The sequence below is a fragment of the Bufo gargarizans genome, chromosome 6 (assembly GCF_014858855.1).
Source record: "Bufo gargarizans isolate SCDJY-AF-19 chromosome 6, ASM1485885v1, whole genome shotgun sequence".
NCBI classification, from domain to species: domain Eukaryota; kingdom Metazoa; phylum Chordata; class Amphibia; order Anura; family Bufonidae; genus Bufo; species Bufo gargarizans.
Window position 1 is genome coordinate 313,586,037 of NC_058085.1, and position 17,682 is coordinate 313,603,718.

Consider the following 17,682-nt stretch of genomic DNA (forward strand, 5'->3'; position numbering starts at 1 on the left):
TGGGCATATCACTTGGAGGGACACAGCAATGGGCATTTCACTGGGAGGGAGCACAGTGCTGGGCATATCAGTGGGAGGGGGCACAGCATTGGGCATATCAGTGGGAGGGGGAACAGCACTGGGCATATCAGTGGGAGGGGGAACAGCACTGGGCATATCAGTGGGAGGGGGAACAGCACTGGGCATATCAGTGGGAGGGGGAACAGCACTGGGCATATCAGTGGGAGGGGGAACAGCACTGGGCATATCAGTGGGAGGGGGAACAGCACTGGGCATATCAGTGGGAGGGGGCACAACACTGGGCATATCAGTGTGAGGGGACACAGCTGGGCATATCAGTGTGAGGGACAGATATCTGGTATAACTACTGCGAGAGACACATATCTGGGTATAACTACTGTGAGGGGCACATATCTGGTATAACTACTGTAAGGGGGCACATATCTGGGTGTAACTACTGTGAGGGGCACATATCTGGTTGTAACTACTGTGAGGGACACATATCTGGTATAACTACTATGATGGGGCACAATGTGGGCACATCTAGGGGGGCATAAAGGGGGAATAACTAGTATGTGGGGGCATTTAGGGGTCCTGGGTGGGATTAGGGCTATAGTTCTATATTTGCGCTCCGCACATTTTGTCCCTCTTCCTTCTTTTCCAAAGTTGGGGGGTATGGAATTATATCACATTAGTTACCACTCTGGGAAAGATCTTCCACGTTCACTCCCAGCACAATACACTGCGCTCCGAATGAAGGAAGTTCAATGTCTGTCGTTACAATCTCGCCCCCTGCTGACGACAAAACGAAGTGGCGCAATTCAGTATGTCACCGGCAGATGGCGCGCTGACAAAACCGCTATGCTAGGTCTTCTCTAGCCGGCGCTTACTTTCTATGAGCGGCGGCACTTCCTGTGTTCACACGTGTGTAGTGGAGCTGCGGGCTCGGTTCCCGGAGTGTAGGCACCATGAAGCCGGTGAGTGCGTGCACTGTGGCGAGCTTCACTGCGTCTTTGCTCCCTGTTATCAGCCATTCCACACTGGGTCCCGACTGTCGGGGTTACTGATGAGAATTCCGCATGTCACAGAGCTGTGGGGTCAGATTAATTCAAACTGAGCTCCGCTTACTACAATTCCCAGCATCTCCTGGCAGCTTTAGGCTTTCATGGCATGTTGGGAGTCGTAGTTATGCATCAACTTGAGAGCAACAGGTAGGAGGCTGCTACAGTAAACCTAAAGCAGGCATTAAAGGGGTGACAACAGTGTTCTGGGCGAATGGTTGTTATACTGCCCTCTGATCCTCTCTGTTCTGATGGTGCTCAGGTCCCTGCTGCCCCCACTCTTTGCTTCTGTCCCCGACGTGGCTGGGAATGCAGCTCGGCCAATCGCTGGCTGCAATAGATCGCTGCTGCCCTTCATTGGTTGAGCTAGCCTTTAAAGCCCATCTGTCAGCAGATCTGTCCCTATGACACTGTCTGACCCGTTACATGGGCACTTGGCAGCTGAAGGCATCTGTGTTGGTCCTATGTGCCCTCATTGCTGGGAAAAAAGCATGTTTTATTATATGCAAATGAGCCTCTAGGAGCAATGGGGGCGTTGTTGTTACACCTAGAGGCTCAGCTCTCTCTGCAACTGCCGCACCCCGTGCACTTTGACAATGAACACACTATAACTCCTGACCCTACCAATCAACGTGCAGAGGATGCGGCAGTTGCAGAGAGAGCAGAGCCTCTAGGTGTAATGACAACGCCCCCGTTGCTCCTAGAGGCTCATTTGCATATACAGATCCTTCTAAAAAAAAATAGCATATTGTGATAAAGTTCATTATTTTCTGTAATGTACTGATAAACATTAGACTTTCATATATTTTAGATTCATTACACACCAACTGAGGTAGTTCAAGCCTTTTATTGTTTTAATATTGATGATTTTGGCATACAGCTCATGAAAACCCCAAATTCCTATCTAAAAAAATGAGCATATCATGAAAAGGTTCTCTAAACGAGCTATTAACCTAATCTTCTGAATCAACTAATTAACTCTAAACACCTGCAAAAGATTCCTGAGGCTTTTAAAAACTCCCAGCCTGGTTCATTACTCAAAACCGCAATCATGGGTAAGACTGCCGACCTGACTGCTGTCCAGAAGGCCATCATTGACACCCTCAAGCAAGAGGGTAAGACACAGAAAGAAATTTCTGAACGAATAGGCTGTTCCCAGAGTGCTGTATCAAGGCACCTCAGTGGGAAGTCTGTGGGAAGGAAAAAGTGTGGCAGAAAACGCTGCACAACGAGAAGAGGTGACCGGACCCTGAGGAAGATTGTGGAGAAGGACCGATTCCAGACCTTGGGGGATGCTGCGGAAGCAGTGGACTGAGTCTGGAGTAGAAACATCCAGAGCCACCGTGTACAGGCGTGTGCAGGAAATGGGCTACAGGTGCCGCATTCCCCAGAAACAGCGGCAGAAGCGCCTGACCTGGGCTACAGAGAAGCAGCACTGGACTGTTGCATGTCATTCGGAAATCAAGGTGCCAGAGTCTGGAGGAAGACTGGGGAGAGGGAAATGCCAAAATGCCTGAAGTCCAGTGTCAAGTACCCACAGTCAGTGATGGTCTGGGGTGCCATGTCAGCTGCTGGTGTTGGTCCACTGTGTTTTATCAAGGGCAGGGTCAATGCAGCTAGCTATCGGGAGATTTTGGAGCACTTCATGCTTCCATCTGCTGAAAAGCTTTATGGAGATGACGATTTCATTTTTCAGCACGACCTGGCACCTGCTCACAGTGCCAAAACCACTGGTAAATGCTTTACTGACCATGGTATTACTGTGCTCAATTGGCCTGCCAACTCTCCTGACCTGAACCCCATAGAGAATCTGTGGGATATTGGGAAGAGAAAGTTGAGAGACACAAGACCCAACACTCTGGATGAGCTTAAGGCCGCTATCGAAGCATCCTGGGCCTCCATAACCCCTCAGCAGTGCCACAGGCTGATTGCCTCCATGCCACGCCGCATTGAAGCAGTCATTTCTGCAAAAGGATTCCCGACCAAGTATTGAGTGCATAACTGAACATAATTATTTGAAGGTTGACTTTTTTTGTATTAAAAACACTTTTCTTTTATTGGTCGGATGAAATATGCTAATTTTTTTAGATAGGAGTTTTGGGTTTTCATGAGCTGTATGCCAAAATCATCAATAGTAAAACAATAAAAGGCTTGAACTACTTCAGTTGGTGTGTAATGAATCTAAAATATATGAAAGTCTAATGTTTATCAGTACATTACAGAAAATAATGAACTTTATCACAATATGCTAATTTTTTGAGAAGGACCTGTAATAAAACATAATTTTCCTCAGCAATGCGGGCACATATGAACATGGGACCAACACAGATATCTTCAGCTGCCAAGTGCACATGCAACAGGTCGGCCGGTGTCATAGGTACAGATCTGCTGACAGATGGGCTTTAGGGTCCATTTACACGTCTGTAAGTGTTCTGTGGATCTGCAAAACACGGACACCGGCCATGTGCATTCTGCAATTTGCGGACCGCACATCACTGGCACTACAATAGAAAATGCCTAATCTTGTCCACAATTGCGGACAAGAATAGGACATGTTCTATTTTTTGGCGGAAGTGCGGTTGCGGACAGCACATTCCGGCCCCATTGAAAATGAATGGGTCTGCACCCTTTACACAAAATTGCTGAACGGATGTGGACCCGTTTTGCAGACGTGTGAATGGACCCTTAAGGTGATTTCCTGTATGTAGAGATGGGACCAGGACATAGAGACCTTGTAAGCATCGGAATTGGGAGCAGTGGGGATCGATTCTTTCATTACTTTTTTTAACCCATTCTAAGCCCCTTCAAATAAATGTGGCTGCTGGACCAGCACTTTAAAGGGAACCTGTCACCAGGATTTTGGGTATAGAGCTGAGGACATGGGTTGCTAGATGGCCGCTAGCACATCCGCAATATCCAATCCCCATAGCTCTGTGTGCTTTTATTGTGTATAAAAACCGATTTGATACATATGCAAATTAACCTGAGATGAGTCAGAACTTGAAAATATGACTCTTCTCTAGTCACACAAGTAAGATATGACTCTTTTATGTTCATTTGCATATGTATCAAATCAGGTTTTTTTTACACAATAAAAGCACACAGAGCTATGGGGACTGGGTATTACGGATGTGCTAGTGGCCATCTAGCAACCCATGTCCTCAGCTCTATACACAAAATCCAGATGACAGGTTCCCTTTAAGGAGTCCTACTCGCAGCATGTATCATTCATCCTGCTATGTGCATTTTTTTGAGGATAGCACCCCTAGCCATTGATCTCTACGGGGCTGTGCGCACATACGTATCTTTAGCAGACCCTCATGGACGTTTCACAAATTATATAACGTGGTCCATATTGTAGACGAAAATGGTGCTTTCTATGGATGGGGGTAAAAAAATACAGTCTGCACAGGGAAGGTATTCATATTTTTAAGGGTCATTTGTCTGAGGACCAAAAAACGGCCATCTGTGTGTGCATGAAGCCTTATAAGAATAAAGGGGTATGCCTCCACGTTGTGATGGTCAGTGTCAGGTGCCTCTGGGACCCTCTGCGATCACCAGAACGGAGCCCCTGAAGTGAGCGCAGAACAGGCATGGCTGCTTCAGATCTGTCTCATTCCCGTGTTCCTCTTGTAAGGCTATGTTCACATTGGGCAAATATGCTGCCGCTTTTCCATCTGGATTTGTGCCCAGAAAGTTGCAGCCAAGTTGTTGAGATTCTAACACATGCTGCTGGAAAAAAAAATCTGCACACAAGTGGTGGCGGTGGATTTGCATCTCGTGTGGACCTTGTCTAACTTGTGCTCTGCTCTCCTTTTTTTAGAAAAGAAATCGAAAGCAAGCTCCAAGCTTCCGCAAGCTCCTGAAGACCAGCAAGATAAAGCTTGACAACAAGTTGAAGAACAAGCAGTTTAAGCAGGAGAGCTCAGCGAAGAAGCACAGGAAAGAGCAGAAGAAGCTCCGTGAAGCCGTGCGAGATGTTGGCTCCAAAGCCCCTGTACCCCTGGAGAGGGTTAAGAGGAAACCGCCAGGTAGTAATGTCTTGTGTAGCGTGACCCCCTTCTCTACATTCTGGCAGACAGAGGGAAGCCCCTCTCAATGATGTTCATATAAACTAATGGGGCGTGTGGACAGTTTGCTTTAATGGGTGCCCTAATAGGACATTTGAACAGAGTTTGCAGTTATTGGACAACCCCTTTAAAATATCTTAAAGGAGTATTCCAATCTTTGTCATTTATGGCATATCCAGAAGATATACCATAAATCTGACAGATGCGGGACCAGTACCTATTTTCAGTTCAGTCCCAGAACCCTGTCACTCCTTTGCTTCATCCAAGTGAAGAATTAATGGAAAGGTGGTCACTCTCCATTCACTACTATTGGAGTTAGGGTACTTTGACACTAGCGTTAAAGTGTTCCGGTATTGCGTTCCATCCTAGGGGCTCAATACAGGAAAAAAACGCTTGTTTTATCCTAATGCATTCTGAATGCATCAGGAGGTCTTCAGTTCAGTCACTTTTACGGTATTTGGCCGGAGAAAATACCGCTGCATGCTGCTGTATTTTCTCCGGCCAAAATTCCAGAATACTTGCCGGAATGCCGGATCCGACATTATTTTCCATTGAAATGTAATAATACCAGATCCAATACCAAGTGCTCCAGAAAAACGGATCCGGTTTTCCAGTCTGCACATGCGCAGACCTTTAAAAATGTGAAAAAAATAAATACCGGATCCATTATTTTCGGATGATACCGAAGAGCCGGATCTGGTATTTCAATGCATTTGTCAAACGGATCCGGAAACAAATGGTATCTGTTTGCACACGGATTTCTGAATCCGGCAGGCAGTTTCGTCGCCCGGAACTGCCTGCCGGATCTGGCACTCCGGACGCAAACTGATGGCATTTGTCAGACGGATGTGGATCCGTCTGACAAATGCATTGAAATACCGGATCCGTCTCTCCGGTGTCATCCGGAAAAACGGATCCGGTATATTTTTTTTTTGCATTTTTAAAGGTCTGCGCAGTTTTGTTTTGCCGCAAAACTTATTGCCGGATCCGGCACGAATACACTTCAATGTAAATTAATGTCAGATCCGGCATTCCGGCAAGTGATCAGTATTTTTGGCTGGAGAGAAAACTGCAGCATGCTGCAGTATTTTCTCCGTCCAAAAAACGTAAGAGGCACTGAACTGATGCATCCTGAACGGAATACTCTCCATTCAGAATGCATTAGGATAAAACTAATCAGTTTTTTTCCGGTATTGAGCTCCTGTGACGCAACTCAATGCCGGAAAAAAAAAAGCGCTAATGGGAAAGTACCTTTTTTTTAGTTGCAATTTACCCATGCTTGAACACTATAGTGGCCGGGACACTCTGGTGGCCGGGACCATGGAAGCATGCATAGGCACACATGCACAGAGCTTCTGTGCTGCAGTGGTGGCCGTAGCTCCTGGAAACAAGCAGCATATAATGCCATGGAAAAATTAATCCAGCCAGCAAAGGAAGCAATATGGAAAATCACAATACATTAGAAAGTGCCCTCTAGTAAAAGCGTTTTCTATGATGATTTTTACTGATAACCGATCATCTGGATAGGTCATCAGTATCTGATTGGCAGGGGTCAGACATCCTGGACCCCCACTAATTAGCTATTTTGAGAAGGCAGTGGCCGCGTCCTTTTCCCAGCTCGCCAAGCACAGCGTCGTACATTGTATAGCAGCTCTGCTTGGTATCGCAGCTCAGCCCCATTCACTGCTCCTAGGCCACATGAACGTGTCGTCACTGGCCTAGGAAAAGCAGTGAGAAGGTTGAGGCACTCACAGGAGCGCCGCTGCCTTCTGGAACTGCTGATCGGCGGGGGTCCCGGGTGTCGGACCCCCATTGATGAAATACTGATGACCTTTCCTTAGGATAGGTCATCAGTAATAAAAATTTAAAAAAATCTTGGAAAACTCCTTTAACTTTGTCTACTTGATGAATGCCATTTGCTGATGTGAGACATCCCCCTTTAAGTGAGTGATATATTTTATATTAAACTTAATTAGGAATGGGGAAAAGTCCACTTTGGAAGTTTTGTTCTTACACTCTGCTTGATCCAGCAGTTATTGAAGATCATGAATTGGAGGAGGAATCAATGCCCCTGGACATGATAGATGAAGATGACTTACAGCTAATGCGAGAAATGGCTCAAAGAGCATCCTTTGTAACCAGGGACCTCTCCTACAGGTATGAGACCGTGGTGGCTGTCAGCCAGAAGATCGATGGAAGTGTCATTTTGACTCTCTTCCATTGGATATGTTAAGAAATTGCAAGCAATGCGGTCACAGTAGAAAAATATATTTTAAACTCTTTGAACCCCTTCGGAGACAGTTTTTTTTTTTTGCATTTTACTTATTTTGTTCTAAAAATTTTTTTTTTGCCAATTGGTCTTTATTACAAACGTTCAAAGAATGTAGCTATAATGAGTGTTAATGAGCTCTCAGGAGTTCAGAGATAAGGGCTACACATGGAGTCATCACAGCATCTGCCTGATGGAATCTCTGTAAAACAGGAAGGAAGACGGTCTGCAGATGCAGTGAAGGATGTATAACGAGCTTGAATGTTTTTTAATAAACATCAGGGATTTGCTGATACTGCAGTGACGCTTCAGGAAGAGTTTAGTCTCTAGACATATCATGTGTGTAAACCAATGTCAGCTAGACTGAACGTAGAGATAATGAACATCCATCATGAGAACGGACTTCACCCAGTTTCCATGTGGATGGAGCGGCAGAGCACGTGCTTGACCACCGCTCCCAATAATTTCTGTAGGACTGAAGTGCTGATTGACAGGCTGCTGTGTATTCAGGTACTGAGAGGGGTGGAGGGAGCACTCCTAAATACTCCAGACTCGCAAACTATGTGCCCCATGTTTTCTGTCAGTGCCCCTGTTAGCCAGATGACACAACATTTTTTGTGCCGTTTTGGCTAAAAGTCGAGTGTGCCTGTCCCCATACTAATGTGACAGATCTGTCGCAGCTTATTCTGATAGATCCGCCTAAGCTAAACTTTCATACCATGTAGATTGTAAGCCCTCACGGGCAGGGCCCTCTCTCCTTCTGTACCAGTTTGTAACTCATTTTGTTTATGATTAGTGCAATTGTCTGTATTATGTATGTGCACCCCTTATCATATGTACAGCGCTATGGAATGAATGGCGCTTAAATAATAAATAATAATAATAATAATATAACCTTATGGAGAATATCTCTTCTCGTTTATAAGCGAGCCAGTCCATGCCGCAAAACGGAAAGGGGACAGTGTGATGGAGAAGTACGAGAAGACGCCCAGACGAATGAAATTCGAACCTGAGAAAGAAGTTATTCACCTCCTGCCTATAAAAGATAAAAGTGGCATTATCCCCCAGAGTATGGAGAAGCCAGGTAAGCGAGGGCTGCTGTCCATTATTTTGCCTGGTGTTATAAGAGAGGAACTTGCTTCTTCAGTCATTGCTGCAGTGAAATGGTAGGATTACTGCTTGCAGCCATTGCAGATGCTTAGGCGTTGCCTTGGACCCTAACCAGTACCTCATATAACGGCTTGTCTGTCTTCTGCAGTTGTCCAGACCAAGGACCAGGATGAGGAAGAGATGGAAGCAGAAGAGCCTGAAGGTGAGTGCTTTGCCTCTTTAGCTCTGTATATTATTGTTCTTCATTTTTAGCTGTTACATACTGTAGGGGAACATTAGATGAGACAGAAATATAGATATTTTAGAAATGATAGAATATGTCTTTCTCCATTACTGATTCTTGCATTCCCTTTGGAAATATTTGACATTTTGTACAGATGTCTGAGATCCCTTTTATGTGTATTGAGCCACATCAGTGTGTGTGTCATGTCCGCATACACTTTTCGGGTATGTTCACATTGTTTGCCTATGGCAAATCCACTGTGTATTTACAAGCTGGTCTGCCAAGGTCGGCTCACAGATGTCTGATGCAGATGTTCAGTGGGTGGGACTAATCTGCAGCTTTTCTTCGCACAATCTGTGGAAATAAGTTTCATGCTACTTATTCATTTTTTTTTTCCTGTGGTGCAGCTCTGTGTCAGAAATTCAATCTTAAAGGGTTATCCAAGTTTTAATAACACTTCATCAAATCCTTTAACCCCTTATGGACATAGGACGTACCGGTACGCCCTATTTCCCGAGTCCTTAAGGACCAAGGACGTACCGGTACGTCCTAACTTTAAAATCGGCATTCCGGCGCCCCAGGGGTTAATTTGAACAGGATGCCGGCTGAAATCATTCCCCCCGTGTCAGCGATCGCAGAAAACCGCAGGTCAATTCAGACCTGCGGTTTGCTGCGCTTTTTGCAGTTTCTGATCCCCGCAGTCCCTGACTGCGGGGATCAGAAACTTTAGAGTGCCTAAATCAATATTGTACACCCCCCCCCCCCCCCCCCTGCACCCCTGCACGATTTGATGGCGGCGGGTGGTGCAGGGGGGGTGTCACAGGCGGTGGGGGCGTTGCGGGAGGCGGGCGGTGCGGCAGGCGGGATTGCGATCCCCCGCCCGCCTCCCATTGCGTAATCGTTGGTGTACAGTGGGTATACCAGGGTGCCAGCACATTGCTGGCACCCTGGTATAAACGGCTGACATCGTTGATGCGATGTCAGCCGTTTAACCCTTTCCATACAGCGGTCCGTACGGACCGCTGTATGGAAAAGGTTAACAGTAAGAGGGAGCTCCCCTCTCCGATCGGGGGGCTGCTGTGCCTTTGCAGCCCCCCGATGGGAGAGGGAGAGAGCCCCCAGACAGCCCCCCCGAAGCCCCGTCCTCACCCTTCCCCGTCTGCGAAGTTGTGGCAGACGGGGAAGGTTCCCATGGCAACAGGACGCCTGCTCAGGCGTCCTGCTGTCCATGGTGCTGAACAGATCTGTGCGGAAAGCATAGATCTGTTCAGTGTAAGTAAAATACAGTACAGAAACCTATATAGGTTCTGTACTGTATTTTACAGACATCAGACCCACTGGATCTTCAAGAACCAAGTGGGTCTGGGTCAAAAAATTAAAAAAATAAGTGAAAAAAGTTAAGATAAAAAAAAAAACATTTATCACTAAATAAAAATTAAAAAAATAAAATAAACTACACATATTAGGTATCGCCGCGTCCGTAACGACCTGATTTATAAAACGGTCATGTTACTTTCCCCGCACAGTGAACACCATAAAAATAAAAAAATAAAAACTATGAGAAAATTGAAATTTTGCCCACCTTACTTCCCAAAAAAGGTAATAAAAGTGATAAAAAAAGTCGCATGTATGCGAAAATAGTACCAATCAAATCGTCAACTCATCCCGCAAAAAATGAGACCCTACTCAAGATAATCGCCCAAAAACTGAAAAAACTATGGCTCTTAGACTATGGAAACACTAAAACATCATTTTTTTTGTTTCAAAAATAAAATCATTGTGTAAAACTTACATAAATAAAAATAAAGTATACATATTAGGTATTGCCGCGTCCGTATCGACCGGCTCTATATAAATATCACATGACCTAACCCCTCAGGTGACCACCGTAAAAAAAAAAAAAAAAAAAACTGTAAAAAAAGCAATTTTTTGCCATCTTACGTCACAAAAAGTGTAATAGCAAGCGATCAAAAAGTCATATGCACCCCAAAATAGTGCCAATCAAACTGTCATCTCATCACGAAAAAAATTAGACCCTACTCAAGATAATCGCCCAAAAACTGAAAAAACTATGGCTCTCAGACTATGGAGACACTAAACAATTTTTTGGTTTTAAAAATGAAGTTATTGTATAAAACTTACATAAATAAAAAAATTGTATACATATTAGGTATCGCTGCGTCCGTGACAACCTGCTCTATAAAATTACCTTGTGATCTAACCTGTCAGATGAATGTTGTAAATAACAAAAAAAAAACGTGCCAAAAAAGCTATTTCTTGTTACCTTGCTGCACAAAAAGTGTAATATAGAGCAACCAAAAATCATATGTACCCTAAACTAGTACCAACAATACTGCCACCCTATTCCGTACTTTCTAAAATGGGGTCACTTTTTTGGAGTTTCTACTCTAGGGGTGCATCAGGGGGGCTTCAAATGGGACATGGTGTCAAAAAAACAGTCCAGCAAAATCTGCCTTCCAAAAACCGTATGGCATTCCTTTCCTTCTGCGCCCTGCCGTGTGCCCGTACAGTGGTTTACAACCACATATGGGGTGTTTCTGTAAACTACAGAATCAGGGCCATAAATAATGAGTTTTGTTTGGCTGTTAACCCTTGCTTTGTAACTGGAAAAAAAATATTAAAATGGAAAATCTGCCAAAAAAGTGAAATTTGGAAATTGTATCTCTATTTTCCATTAAATCTTGTGCAACACCTAAAGGGTTAACGAAGTTTGTAAAATCAGTTTTGAATACCTTGAGGGGTGTAGTTTCTTAGATGGGGTCACTTTTATGGAGTTTTTACTCTAGGGTTGCATCAGGGCGCTTCAAATGGGACATGGTGTCAAAAGAACTGTCCAGCAAAATCTGGCTTCCAAAAACCATACGGCGCACCTTTCACTCTACGCCCCGCTGTGTGGCCGTACAGTAGTTTATCTCCACATATAGGGTGTTTCTGTAAACAGCAGAGTCAGGGCAATAAAGATAGTCTTGTTTGGCTGTTAACCCTTGCTTTGTTAGTGGAAAAAATGGGTTAAAATGGAAAATTAGGCAAAAAAATGAAATTCTCAAATTTCATCCCCATTTGCCAATAACTCTTGTGCAACACCTAAAGGGTTAACGGAGTTTGTAAAATCAGTTTTGAATACCTTGAGGGGTGTAGTTTATAGAATGGGGTCATTTTTGGGCGGTTTCTATTATGTAAGCCTCGCAAAGTGACTTCAGAGCTGTAGTGGTCCCTAAAAATTGGGTTTTTGTAAATTTCTGAAATTTCAAGATTTGCTTCTAAACTTCTAAGCCTTGTAACATCCCCAAAAAATTAAATATCATTCCCAAAATAATTCAAACATGAAGTAGACATATGGGGAATGTTAAGTCATCACAATTCTGGGGGGTATTACTATGTATTACAGAAGTAGAGAAACTGAAACTTTGAAATTTGCTAATTTTTCCAAATTTTTGGTAAATTAGTTATTTTATTATGCAAAAAAATTAATTTTTTTTCACTTTATTTTACCAGTGTCATGAAGTACAATATGTGACGAAAAAACAATCTCAGAATGGCCTGTATAAGTAAAAGCGTTTTAAAGTTATCAGCACTTAAAGTGACACTGGTCAGATTTGCAAAAAATGGCCTGGTCCTTGAGGTGAAAATGAGCCCGGTCCCTAAGGGGTTAATCCCTTCCCGACTAGCGCCGTAATAGTACGGCGCAGCGGGACGTGACTTACCGCCCAGTGCCGTACTATTACGGCGGACTGATCGGGCAGGTGCATGAGCTGGGCCCGCCCGATCAGCGGCAGGGGTCCAGCAGTGACTGATAGCCGGACACCTACTGTATGCGCCGACATCGGTGAAAACCCTGCCTTGATGTGTAGAGGGAGGGAGAGAGCTTCCATCGGGTCCCCGCGCTGCTGTGATGGGGACCCGATGGCAGTTAAGGCAGCTCTTAAGCCCCGTTCACATCACTGCTATTTATTTCTGTTGTTCTGCTCATCTAACGGAGCAGAACAACGAAAATAACGAAAGTGCTGAATCGGGTACATAAGGGTGAGTTTTTGTCATATGTTCAATGTACACAAAAAAACGTATACATTAACGGACGCCTGTACAAGCGTCAGACGCCTGTTCAGGCCATTTTACTCCCTGGAAAAAGTGTTTTTCATCAGTGTAGGGCGCCCTGTGAATGGCACAGGCAGTGCAGCGATGCTGCCTGTGCCTGCAATAACCAATAACAAGGCTCCTTACAGCAAGGAGCTTTGCTATCGGTTTGTTTCGGGCCGGCACCAGAGCGATACAGCGCCCTGCAGCAGGGGAAGCTGGAAGGAGGGAGAGGCTGGCTCCTGGGGGCGGCGGAAGCAAGCAGTGCCGGGCGCGCTGCGCAAGGACCGCTAGAAGCATGGTGGCGGATGAGCTGAAGACTATAGCCAGGGAGCGATGACGAGTATGACAGCACGGTCATAAAGCCACTTTTACTCTTCTTCCCCTACAACCTGAACCAGTAAATTTTGTGACAAGACGGAGAGTGCGGAATTTCTATTAATAACCCCCTGGAAGCCAAATTCCATTAGTTCCGGATTTACCTGGGGGTTCAGTGGAGTTGACACTGCGCTATGCCTGGACCCGATAATCGTAGTCACACCTAGCAGTGGAGATGTGGGCAGTTTTCTCGAGGCAGGGAGACAGGAGGAGAGGCTCTGGCAGATCTGTGGTTGCGCAGGACGACAGGACAGGACTACAACCCCCACAGAGCAGATTCTCTTCTTCATTCTCCATGATGCTGCAGTTCTCTAAATAATGGGCAAATATAGTAGAAGAGTCTCCAGCATGGAGCAGTCACTGCACCAAGACGTCACTTCCCAAGTCCAGGGCTTCTCTGCTTGGCCAGAGGGTCCATGCACAGACGCTACGCAAACGTATCCATCATCCCACTGAGTCAATGGTAAAAATTCACGCTGCCCCAACTGTTTACACCAACTCTCCCGTCACACAGAACGGTCCTGAGCACACGGACAAGGGTCTTCTTGATGGGGCAGTCCCTCTAGTTCTTACTATTAAAGCTGCAGGCCGGCACTGTCCTAGCAGCAGATCCTGCCCTGTGCATTACTCACCGAGCAAAGAAACACACCCAGGGCAGCACACGCCATGGCCACCGCATTATCACATGTAGCCAGGATCCAGCTCACATTCATGTCTGCAGCTCTGAAGGAATGATGGTGGTTGCAGTTCCCCTTCATAAATACCCACCTCTTAAGCCCCGTTCACATCACTGCTATTTATTTCTGTTGTTCTGCTCATCTAACTGAGCAGAACAACGAAAATAACGAAAGTGCTAAATCGGGTACATAAGGGTGAGTTTTTGTCATATGTTCAATGTACACAAAAAACCGTATACATTAACGGACGCATCAGACAGATGCCGTACTGGGGCATCCGTCACTATGGAGTTCCACTGCAAAAAAAAATATGCTATATATATATATATATTTTTTTTTACACAGTGGAACTCTAGTATGGCATCTGTTAACATATAATCTACAACAGAGGCTCCAAACACAGATGTAGGCAAGTGCAGGCCTACGTATTATGTATTTGAATTACCGCAACCTTCATACTCCTCCTCGGGTAAAAATACTCCTCAAAAATGGTCAGAGGAGTATTTTTACTCTTCTGGAAAAAATGTAGTGCGACCTCACCGAGACATTAAAACCCGAATGCTTTTATTGTGTTAAATAAAAAAATAAAAAAGTAGACATATAATAGGTATTGCCGCGTCAGTAACAACCTGCTCTATAAAAATACTACATGACCTAACCCCTCAGGTAGACACTGTAAAAAATAAAAACTGTGTCAAAAAAGCTATTTTATGTCACCTTACATCACAAAAAGTGTAATAGCAAGCAATCAAAAAGTCATACGCACCCCAAAACCATACCAATCAAACCGTCATCTCATCCTTCAAAAAATGAGACCCTACAGTTGCCCAAAAAATTAAAATAAACTGTGGCTTTCAGAATATTCCGACACTAAAAAATCATTTTTTCAAAAAATGCTTTATTATGTAAAACTGAAGCAACCCCAAAAATTTGTCATATTTGTTTTTGACGCGTCTGTAACCACCTGCTCTATAGAAATACCACATGATCTAACCTTTCAGATGAACATTGTAAATAACAAAAAATAAAAATGTTGCAAAAACAGCAATTTTTTGGTTACCTTGCCTCACAAAAAGTGTAATATAGAGCAACCAAAAATATGTACCCTAAAATAGTGCCAACAAAACTGCCACCTTATCCCGTAGTTTCCAAAATGGGGTCTTTTTGGAGTTTCTACTATAGGGGTGTGACATGGCAGCTTAAAATTATCCCAGTGAAATCTGCCCTCCAAAAACCATATGGCGTTCCTTTCCTTCTGTGCCCTGCCGTCTGCCCGTACAGCAGTTTGCGACCACATATGGGGTGTTTCTGTAAACTACTGAATCAAGGCAATAAATATAGAGTTTTGTTTGGCTGTTAACCCTTGCTTTGTTAGCAAAAAAAATTATTAAAATGGAAAATCTGCCAAAAAAGTGAAATTCTGAAATTTCATCTCAGTTTTCTATTAATTCTTGTGAAACACCTAAAGAGTTACCAAAGTTTGTAAAATCAGTTTTGAATACTTTGAGCAGTGTAGTTTCTAAAATGGGGTTATTTTGGGTGGTTTCTATTATGTAAGCCTCACAAAGTGACTTCAGACCTGAACTGGTCCTTAAAAAGTGGGTTTTGGAAATTTTCTGAAAAATTTCAAGATTTGCTTCTAAGCCTTCTAACATCCCCAAAAAATAAAATTGCACTCACAAAATTATCCAAACATGAAGTAGACATATGGGGAATGTAAAGTAGTAACTATTTTTGGAGTTATTACTATCTATTATAAAAGTAGAGAAATTTTGGTATATTATTTTTTTTTTATAAATAAAGATGAAATATTGTTACTCAAATTTACCGCTCTCATGAAGTAGAATATGTGACGAGAAAAGGGCTCAGAATGGCTTGGATAAGTAAAAGCGTTTTAACCAGTACAGGACTGCCGCACGCAGGATCACGTCCTGGCAGCGGCCCTGTAATTCCTCCTGGATGCGCCGTTGCGTCGTCTCACGAGACGCGATATTTCCAGTGAACGCGTGCACACAGGCGCGTGCGTTCACAGGATCGGCAGGTAAACGAGTGGATCTACAGCCTGCCAGCGGCGATCGTTCGCTGGCAGGCTGTAGATGCGATTTTTTATTTTATTTTATTTTTTTTAACCCCTAAAAGGTATATTAGACGCTTTTTTGATAACAGCGTCTAATATACCTGCTACCTGGTCCTCTGTTGGTCCCTTTTGCTTGGATCGACCACCAGAGGACACAGGCAGCTCTGTAAAGTAGCACTCAACCCCCCCCCCCCCCCCCCAGTCACTTATTAACCCCTGATCACCCCATAATAGACTCCCTGATCACCCCCCTGTAAGGCTCCATTCAGACGTCCGTATGTGTTTTGCGGATCTGCAAATCCACGGATCCACAAAACACGGACACCGGCAATGTGCTTTCCGCATTTTGCGGATCCGCACATTGCCAGAACTATATAGAAAATGCCTTTTCTTGTCCGCAATTGCGGACAAGAATAGGACATGATCTATAGGCTCTACAAAAAACGCAGTGTTCGCCCTATCAGGCCTGATCTTGTGCGCACACTTGTGTTCAGTCCGCACCACCGCAGTGACAGGATTTAGTTTTTTTCTGATCACTGCAAAAACACTGTAAAATCGCTGCGGCGCTATAAAAAGATCACTTTTGAGGGGCATGGCAAATTCATAAAAGATTAATTTTTTTGGGCACAAGTTAGCGGAAATTGTTTTATTTTATTTTTTTCTTACAAAGTCTCATATTCCACTAACTTGTCACAAAATATAAAATCTCATACTGCCCTGGCGTTTTAGGGGCCCTAAAGTGTGAGAAGAAGTCTGGAATCCAAATGTCTAAAAATGCCCTCCTAAAAGGAAATTGGGCCCCTTTGCGCATCTTGGCTGCAAAAAAGTGTCACACATGTGGTATCGCCATACTCAGGAGAAGTTGGGCAATGTGTTTTGGGGTGTCTTTTTACATATACCCATGCTGGGTGAGATAAATATCTCTCTATAATGACAACTTTGTATAAAAAAATGGGAAAAGTTGACCTTTAGAGAGAGATTTCTCTCACCCAGCATGGGTATATGTAAAAATACACCCCAAAACACATTGCCCTTCTTCTTCTGAGTACGGCGATACCACATGTGTGACACTTGTTTTGCAGCCAAGATGCGCAAACGGGCCCAATTTCCAATGAGTACTTTCAGGATTTCACAGGGCATTTTTACGCATTTGGATTCCAAACTACTTCTCACGCTTTAGGGCCCCTAAAATGCCAGGGCAGTATAAATACCCCACAAGTGACCCCATTTTGGAAAGAAGACACCCCAAGGTATTCCGTGAGGGGTATGGTTAGTTCATGTAAAATTTTATTTTTTGTCACAAGTTAGTGGAATATGAGACTTTGTAAAAAAAAAAACAAAAAAAAACAAAACATTTTCCGCTAACTTGTGACAAAAAATAAAAACTTCCATGAACTCACTATGCCCATCAGCGAATACCTTAGGGTGTCTACTTTCCGAAATGGGGTCATTTGTGGGGTGTTTTTACTGTCTGGGCATTGTAGAACCTCAGGAAACATGACAGGTGCTCAGAAAGTCAGAGCTGCTTCAAAATGCGGAAATTCACATTTTTGCACCATAGTTTGTAAACGCTATAACTTTTCCCCAAACCAATAAATATACACTTATTGCAGTTTTTTTAATCAGACATGTAGAACAATACATTTAGAGAAAAATTTAGATAGAAATGTAGTGTTAATTGAAAAATTTTACAACCGAAAGTGAAAAATTTCGATTAATATC

The 17,682-nt window shown here is 43.9% G+C and overlaps 1 protein-coding gene across 2 annotated transcripts in view; it reads left to right on the forward strand.

Moving 5' to 3' along the window:
• The first annotated feature begins 901 nt into the window (after positions 1–901).
• NOC3L (NOC3 like DNA replication regulator) overlaps positions 902–17,682 on the forward strand; it is an 81,426-nt gene continuing 64,645 nt past the window's right edge. Inside the window, exons 1-5 of one of the 2 annotated variants that reach the window (XM_044297341.1) lie at positions 902–977; positions 4,885–5,092; positions 7,162–7,288; positions 8,327–8,484; positions 8,659–8,712. In XM_044297341.1, coding sequence (XP_044153276.1) covers positions 969–977; positions 4,885–5,092; positions 7,162–7,288; positions 8,327–8,484; positions 8,659–8,712 — 556 coding nt within the window. In that variant the 5' untranslated portion in view covers positions 902–968. The remainder of the gene's footprint in view (positions 978–4,884; positions 5,093–7,161; positions 7,289–8,326; positions 8,485–8,658; positions 8,713–17,682) is intronic. The other variant, XM_044297342.1, reaches the window with a different exon arrangement.